The sequence below is a fragment of the Gekko japonicus genome, unplaced genomic scaffold (genome assembly GCF_001447785.1).
Source record: "Gekko japonicus isolate JY-2015 unplaced genomic scaffold, Gekko_japonicus_V1.1 scaffold36, whole genome shotgun sequence".
NCBI lineage: Eukaryota > Metazoa > Chordata > Lepidosauria > Squamata > Gekkonidae > Gekko > Gekko japonicus.
Window position 1 is genome coordinate 490,515 of NW_015164182.1, and position 8,886 is coordinate 499,400.

Here is an 8,886-nt window from a genome sequence, read left to right on the forward strand (position 1 = left end):
TAGATCTACACTACAAATGTAAACTGGTTTAAATGCCATGGCATTTCCTTTAAAGAATCTTGGGAAGTGTACTTTGGCCAAGGTGCTGAGAATTCTGCTTGAGATCCATTTGGCAGAACTAGTTCCCAAGGTTCTGCAGGGAGAGGGAATTACTATTAAACCAGTTTATGTCTGTGGTGTCAGTATCCCCCTTTTTACCTCTTTATGGCATTTCCTTTTCCGCTGCAGGTTGTGGTCTTTATTATTTTTCAAAAAATAAATTGAAGGCAAGTGGTTTATTTAGATAGATGATTTGCACTTCAAAATTTGAATATATGCAATGGTTACAAAAATCCAGATGAAGTCATAGTCGAGGAAAGTGAGGCCTCATGTTAGTTGGAGTGTTTGGCATTCTGTGTGTACCATGATGCCTCCTTTGGACACCGACAACAGTATTTGGAATGTTCAAGATGACATTCTCAACTCCAGGATGCAGAAATACATTCATTGTAGTTTGATGTTTGACTCAAGTACTGAAGTCACAATGGCATTTGGTATGTTATCTTCACAGCTGGTAAGTAATTCATTTCCTTCTCCCCCATTTGTGGGGAGGGGGAGGTAGATTGTAAAATGAGGCCTCTTGCAAGCAGAGCCATATGACAGCACTGTTTGACATGGTCAACTATGACCTGTTGACCCACCACCTTGCTGACATAGGGATCTGGGGGACTGCTTTACAGTGATTTTCCTCCTTGCTCCGTGGTCAGGGACAGAGGGCGGAGCTAGGGGAGAGGATGTCCCTGCGATACCCACTTGAATGTGAAGCACCGCAGGGGGCAATCCTGTCTCTGATGTTGTTTAACATCTATATGCACCCCCTTGCCCAGTTGATCGGGGGTTTGAGCTGGTTTGCCATCAGTACGCTGATGGCACCCAGCTTTATCTGTTGATGGACAGCTAGCCGGATGCCGCCCCAGATATTCTAGACAGGGCATTAGGGACTGTGGCTGGATGGCTCTAGCAGAGCCAGCTGAAATTAAATCCTATGAAGATGGAGGTCCTGTACCTGAGCTGTGGGGGTGTGGGATCAGGAATCCAGCTCCCAGTGCTTGGTGAGGTGCCATTGGCACCAGTGCCGAGGGTGAGGCGTCATGGGGTGATTCTGGATCCCTCGCTTTTTATGGAGGCCCAGGTCACAGCAATTACCAGATTGGCCTTTTACCACCTCCACCTGATCAGGCAGCTGGTTCCCTATCTCACCTCTCAGGATTTTGCTACAGTGATCCATGCAATGGTCACTTCCAGGCTGGATTACTATAACTCACTATATGTGGGGCTACCCTTGAACCCAATCTGGAAACTGCAGCTAGTGCTGATTGCGGCAGTGCGCCTGCTGATGGCGATGCCTTTGCGGGCATGCATCCAGCTGGTGCTTCACCAACTGCACTGGCTGCCAGTTGAATACCGAATCCAATTCAAGGTTATGGTACTGACCTTTAAAGCCCTACAGGGCTTGGGACCAGCATATCTGCAGGACCGCCTCTCCCCATATGTGCTCTGGAGAGCCTTGTGCTCCATAGATCAGCACCTCCAGGTAATCCCCGGGTTTAGAAACGTCCGCTTAGCCTCAACCAGGGCCAGGGCTGCTTCACCCCTGGCCCTGGCCTGGTGGATCATGTTCCCATTTGAGATCAGGGACCTGCGAGAGCCATGACAGTTCCGCAGACCTGTATGACAGAGCTGTTCCACCAGGCCTTTGGGTGAGGCGGTGGACATTAAACCATCTCAGCCTTCCCTGCCTCTGGTACCTGCCCAGTGCCTCCTAGACACTCTTTATCATCTTTGGAGCACTATATTTTAGGTACCATCTGATTAAAGCTGTTATAAATCGGGCCATCTACCATTGGCTGTTAAAATGTCACAGGAGACATTGGATTACTCGTGTTTAATGTCATCTTGTTTTAATTGTTTAACTGTTTTTATATCTTGGTTTTTATTGTTTTTTATTACATTGTGAGCCACCCTGAGCCCATCTGTGGGGTAGGGTGGGATAAAAGTTTAATAAAATAAATAAATAAATAAGCTTATTAGTCATATTTCAGATCTGTAGTGAGGTCCCAAAGGGGAAACATATTTTTGACACTGGATCTTATCAGTCATCTTTCCTGAAAAGCCACCTGCCCCCACTTTGTCTCTGCCAGGCTCTGCCAACTGAATGGTGATGTCGTTTCCTGCGGTGACGAACTGATGAGCGGGAGCTACTATGTGGCTGTGGGAACGGAGAAGTACAAGAACCTGCCCTATGTGGAACTGCTGGTGCCCCAAAAGATTGTGCATCGGTCCTTTTGGTGGGTGAAGAAGGCCACATTGTAACCCTGAGCTGTGGCGCTCTGCTGGTGGTTGTGTGTCTGCCACTTGCATTTGTGTTGCCCTGCTGTCTCTTGGTTAAAATAATCCCTTGGAATAAATAACACTTGGTTTGGGTGGGGATGAAGGAGAAAAGGTCAAGGCCCAACCATATTAGAATGCTGAAGCAAGCAGTAGAAGAAGTGTACTAGCCATGCATGCACTTTTAGTATCTATAAGTACCAAATTAGTTGCTGAGTTTGGGAAAGAATGGTTTTAACCCATACCCTGCTTAGCTAACAAGTTAAAATAAGCTCATCAGCAGAATTGTTTTGCTAGCAAATATTTACCCAAGCAAAAGTTTATTGTGAGACAAAACAAGTTAGTGGGATTCTCAAAAAGTTTGAAAAAAAAAGTCTTAGAGGTCTTGGAAGAGGAAGTGGATGGCGTTGCCTGATTGGTTCTAATTTGGTGCAGTATTGAGTTATCAATCAATAATTGGGTAAGGGTTACTTTTCTTTATTGATGTAATTTTGCCCATATAACATGCAAGTTTTACTTTGTTCAGGTGTCAGCATTCTGAACTCCTGTACAGACAGGTGGTTTCCTTGATCATGATCAACCAAGTGAAGACCTAAGCTTCTAAGAAGGGATTTGCTGTTAACTTGCCTCTTTTGGATCCGTTCAGTTGAACCCAAATTTTTCTCCATCAGGGAATGTGATAAATACTTTTTCTCTCCAAGCTCCCTTTCCCTAACAGTTTATCTTTACTGTGTCTGTGCTTTCAGGAACCACACCAATAACAAAAGAAGGAACTGCAATCGAGAAGTAGGTGAATTTGGGGGGGAATCACATTCCTAGAAATAGTAACTAATTCAGGAGGATTGTACTTGTAAAAGTGGCCAAGGAGGCGGTGAATCCAGAAGGCATCTGTCAATTGCTGGCTGTGGGTTGACTTCCTCATGTTAGATTTTTATCCAAGATAGGATGATTCTTGCAAGTCACTTCCCCACCTGCTCCCACCATAGGAGGATACTGGCTCTTAAATGGATGTAGGAACTGGGAGGTTGCTCTGGAGGACAGAGTAGTATCGTTCCTTCATCTTTGGGGGGAATCTTGAGTGTTGTTGGGGGTATTGTCTGATTGGGATGGTGCTGAACAGATCTTGCTTCTTTCTGAAATGGCTTAGAAACATGTTGCCTATTTTTTATGGAAATCCTTTCTCCTTCTGTTCTCAGTTTGGCAAATTTCACTTGGCTTCTCAAGATGCTGCCAGTGACTCAGCACTTCTTGAAGCGCCACAGCAGGTAACCGATGAGGGAGCAGTCCTGAGATTTAAGGATGAAAAATTGGGACTGTGATCAAAAGTTTTCTTTGGGGGCTTATGTAATCGTTTTTCATGTAGATCAAGAACAGGTTTTGGCATATGGAGTTGGTTTTTTAATCAAAAGTCTTTAAGCAATACATTATTATCTTTGCAATTTGGTTTGGGAATTAACAAGAGAAACCTTTCAAGAGTAGGTAATCCTAAAAATAATTTTTAGCACAAATTGTAAAAAATAGTTAAATACATTTCCTCTATTTCCTTCCCCCCCTCCAATGATGGCTCTTGATCTGTATAGGATATAAATGTAGCTCATCCAGCATCCACATCAGTGTTGGTCATTTAGGATAAGGATTATTCATTTAGTACATTTTTATCCCACTTCCCTCCTAAGACCGGCTGGCATACATGACTCCTTGCCCATTCTGTCCTCACAACAACTCTGTAAGGTAGGGTAGAGGCTGAGAGAGAGTGACTGGCCCAAAGTCACCAGGTAAATTTCATTGTAAGCAGCAGTTTGAATCTGAATCTCTCTGGGCCTACTTCGCTAACCAGTACACCAGCTTACGCTCATTATGCTTATTTTCCAAGTAGCCCCTGTCATTTGACTATCTGTCCAAGACCATCTCAGCGCTTAAGTATTCAGTGGGAAAAGTCAATTTGTGGTCAGTCTTCCACCTTCACACTGTTTGTGTGTGAAGCTGAGGAGGGGCCGTGGCTCAGTGGCTGTGCATCTGCCTGACATGAAGAAGGTCCCAGGTTCAGTCCCCGGCATCTGCAGTTAAAAGGAGCAGGCAGCAGGTGATGTGAAAGACCCTGGAGAGCTGCTGCCAGTGTGAGCAGACAATACTGATCTTGATGGACTGATGGTCCGATTCAGTATGAGGCAGCTTCATGTGTTCAGCTGAAGCTGTCCTGCTTCTGCTTCAGACACTTTCACAGGTTCAGAAATTATTTTGACTCACCTTGTTTTTTGCAAAGAGCCTCCTTTTGCGAGTGAGTCAGGAGCTCAGACAACAGCTGTGATGACTTATGTGGTCTTGAAGGTAAGCTCTGGAGCACTGTAGTTCATGAGCACTGCAATAGTGTATAGTGTGTTGAGTCCCACCTCACACATGACCATGCTTATGTAACAAGTCCTCAATAAAACTGGCCCCAAGCGACATCTGAGTGTTTTCCTTGAATTGGACTTCCAGCTGGATCTTTGGAGGGTGCGGTCTACAGGAGTTGTGGAGAAGGACAGCGGTCCAGGCTCTTCTCCAGTACCACATGAAAAAGCCAGGAAACATCGGCGCAGCAAAGAGGAGAAGCAGGAAACCATCATTCACACAAAGCCAGTTCGTGTTGGGCAAATCAGCTGGAACTCTCCTCAGTGGTCTGACCAAGGTAAAAAAGGCATTTGCTTAACATTCCTAGGAACTATATTTGTTGTTGTTCAGTTGCACAGTCAAGTCCAATCCCTTGCGACCCCATGGACCACATGACGCCAGCCCCTCCTGTTTTCTACCTTCCTCCGGAGTTTGCTCAATTTCATGCTCATTGCATCGGTAACACTGTCTAACCATCTCATCCTTTGCTGTCCCCATCTTCTGTTACCTTCAGTCTTTCCCAGCATCAGGGTCTTCTCCAGTGAGTGCTCCCTTCTCATTTGGTGGCCAAAGTATTTAAGCTTCAATTTCATTATCTGCCGTTTCAGGGAACAGTCAGGGTTGATTTCCTTTAGGATCGACTGATTGGATCTCCTTGCAGTCCAAGGGACTCTCAAGTTTTCTCCAGCACCATAATTCGAACTATATACAGGAGCAGTATTCGTGGAGGGCTGTGCAGAGCTTGGGGGGGGGGGTTCATATACTGGAGATGCTTGGTTTAACAAGTGGGTAAGCAGTCTGAATAACCCTGACTATAGCCTGTTCTCATCAGAGCTTGGGAACTAAACAGGGTTGGCCATTGTTAGTACTTGGATGGGAGACCACCAAGGGAGGCTGGGGCTGCCATGCAGAGAAAGGCAATGACAAACCACCTCTGCTCTTCTCCTGCCTTGAAAACCCCATAGTCCTGGAATCCCCTTCAGCTGGTTGTGGCTTGACAGCATCCAGTTATTATTATAAGCCTTCATCAGAAGTAATCCACAGACATGAGAATTCATGCCTAACTGTGACAAGGGAGGCAGAACTGGATTCTGGAAAATTAGGTTCTAACTCTGGCTGCAGTTTTAAAACCAAGCTGTCTTTACAACTGTGTACATGGAAGACTTGCATTGATGGATCTGACAAAGGTTCATCTTGTCCAAAGTTCTGTTTCCAAAGCAACCAGCCCAGATGACTAAGCAGAGCTTCTAAGAAGGGAGCTTTGCCCTCAGCGTCTGCAAGCAGGAGGCAGGTTGCCCTGAAAAAAAAGGGAAGCTTCTCGGTAGGCCTCTCCTCCATGAAGTTGTCCTAACAATTTGACTAGCACTAGCAACCACCACTGCATCCTTGTGGGTGGCCGGATAATGAAATTAATTAAGGACTGAAGTGGCTAAACTATACCTCTTCTGCATTTAGAAACTTTCTCTAATGTGGTTTAGGACTCTACAGCCCCTCTGTGAAATGAAACAAAGCTCCTTGTTTTAATTATACAGAACCCAATTTTCCTCTCCCCTCATATTTGTGATTAGGAATGATAACTTTCTGAACAAAGGGTGACACTCCCAGATCAGTGCCCAGCAGATTTTTTTTTTAAGTTAAGGTTTTCTAGTGGGACAATTTTATTTTTCTCTAACTCTGGCATGTACAAGACTGTTCACAAGATGTTTTTTATTCATCTCCAGAAGAAGGAAGCATTTATAAACCAAAAGGAGCAAGGAAAGAGATGCAGGGTGCACAGGAAGTTGGGGAGGATGAAGACACACAGGTGGAATTACCTGTTGACCAGGTATGCAGAGTATATTCTGGCATCTGTCCAAATGTCTTCTGTGTTCTTTTTTTAAATAGGACCTTTGGCACCAAAAGAAGTAAGTGGATTCTGGTGTTAAAAGCCTCCTCAGAGGTACCTGGGCTGGAGCAATTTGTGTTCAAAATACTTTGTTAGGTGCTTCTTTTAAATAAAATTCTGGACGCTCACTGGAATTCGATCCCTTAGGGGGCCCGCCCTATTGCCACAGGATCTGTCAGTGTAGCAACAGGATTGTGCTGGAGACACTGGCATGGATTGTGCCCAGGGCTGGCCCGAGGTTTTTTTTGTGACCTAGGCGGGGGTACCTTCTGGTACCCCCCCGTCCGCACATGCCCAATTATGTGGTTGCCAACCTCCAGGCAGAGCCTGGAGACAAAGGAAGTCTCCCCCTTAAAAAAAATAAATGGCAAACCAGGGACTCAAGGGGGAAGCTGTTCTGTTCCCTTCTCCCCCCCCAGCAAATTATAAACACCCCCCTCTCTCCGTGCCATGAAAAGCTTGCCGCCGCCTCCCACTTGCCACCTCCCCCCTGCCCCTTTTAACACATGGAGGCAATTTCGAGGTAGGGAGGATTGCCCTGTTTCGGTTTCTCCTGGGAGAGGGGGGACGCAAGAATGGAGCCGAGGAGGAGGAGGGAAGGGGGGGGAGAAGAGTGCCTGGAGCTTTTGCTTCCTCCTTGCCCTCCCCGCTCAGGAGCCGCTCCCCTCCCCAGCGGGCGCTGCCGGGGGTGTCCCAGTGCCTCCCTCCGCCGCCCCCCAATGGGTCAGCGGCCGCTGGAGTTGGTGGTGGCACTGCACTTCCAATCCCTTATCATTAAAAACAGACCAGGGGGAAAAAAACAAAGGGAAAGGGACGTCCCCTTTGTATTAACGCGCCCCCCCCCCAGTCGAAGCAGCAAATTTTGTTGTGATGGGCAGAGGAAAGCGAAAGGTGCTCGGAAGCCCGGGTGGCTCCCCAGAGTCCGGTGGGATGGGCTGCATGTCTCTGAATACAGCATTTGAAGCCATTCTTCCAGAATTCATTGTACTTGAAAGCCGTTGCCTTTTGAGAATAAACTGGTTATAGGATATCCTTTTCCTGTTGCTTGCAGAAATTAAAGGCTGTTTCTTCAAATGCATTTGATGTAGCTTTTTCCTGAGCTTTTTGTGTGTATCTCCCCCCCTTCAGAAAGTTGCAGAGATGGTGGAAGAGGAAGTTATGCCCCAAACTAAACCATGGCAACCCAACAAGGTAATGAACATTTTTAGTCTGGTATGTAAGTAGTATATTTTAACAAAAATAATGAATGTGTTGTTTAGGACATGAATAATTCCACAACCATGTTTTCATTGATGCTGAACCCTCTCCTGACAGCCCTTCTTAGCTCCCTCCAGTAGTTAAAGCCCAGTTCCAGCTTCCTCCACAAGCTCTCCCAATTATGATTCAAAAATGTTTGGTGTCAACTATCATTCCTGTGTATCTTTCTAAAATTGTTTCTGTGCAACAGAAGGAGAAAGTGCAGAAGGCCTATCAGGTTCAACGTGCTGCTGGTGACTTCGGGGGGGAAACTTCCACAACAGCCCGGCTTCCACCCAACTCAGGAGAACTCTGCCGAATATGAAAAATGATGATGATGAGAGAGAGATCCAGCATGCTTTCTCCTCCTAGATGGGATGTTTTAAAACACCTGCCTTATGGATTTGTACCGACTTTGTCTAGATCTCTTGCAGTGTTTCTTAAATAAATTTATAAAACCAGAAACAAATTCTGTATTGAAATGCAGGCCTGGTAGCCACAGCCATGGATTTTAAGAAATAACTTTTTATTTATCATATATATATAAAACCAAGAACTTATAAAATACATAATACAAATATTTAAACTTTAACAGACAAAAAAACAAACTGTGAAGATTATAAAACATCATAGGTATTACTAAAATGAGAAACAAATTTATTTCTTAGGCAAAGTACTCTCCTTTTTAGCATAGTTGTAGTAAAAAAGGAACCATTTTTCCATAAAATGCGACTGAAATGAAGAATAATCTGCTAACAACAGATGGTCCAATATTTTATCCATAATTATTAGGTCCCATATCTTTAGGAACCACTGTCTAACAGTAGGAATCTTGTCTGATTTCCAGTCTTGAGCAAGTAGTGAGAACATAAGAACATAAGAGATGCCAATGTTGGATCAGGCCAAAGGCCCATCCAGTCCAACACTCTGTGTTACACAGTGGCCAGAAATACCAGTGCCATCAGGAGGTCCAGCAGTGGGGCCAGGACATTAGAAGCCCTCCCACTGTTGACCCCCCCAAGCACCAA

General features: G+C 45.3%; 1 protein-coding gene across 1 annotated transcript in view; it reads left to right on the forward strand.

The window, feature by feature from the left end:
- The window catches only part of DCDC2B (doublecortin domain containing 2B), a 34,613-nt gene extending 26,299 nt beyond the window's left edge, over window positions 1-8,314 (forward strand). Inside the window, exons 5-11 of the mRNA XM_015408094.1 lie at window positions 2,181-2,327; window positions 3,114-3,153; window positions 3,564-3,632; window positions 4,846-5,035; window positions 6,459-6,562; window positions 7,751-7,813; window positions 8,070-8,314. Coding sequence (XP_015263580.1) covers window positions 2,181-2,327; window positions 3,114-3,153; window positions 3,564-3,632; window positions 4,846-5,035; window positions 6,459-6,562; window positions 7,751-7,813; window positions 8,070-8,183 — 727 coding nt within the window. The 3' untranslated portion in view covers window positions 8,184-8,314. The remainder of the gene's footprint in view (window positions 1-2,180; window positions 2,328-3,113; window positions 3,154-3,563; window positions 3,633-4,845; window positions 5,036-6,458; window positions 6,563-7,750; window positions 7,814-8,069) is intronic.
- The last annotated feature ends 572 nt before the right edge of the window (window positions 8,315-8,886 follow it).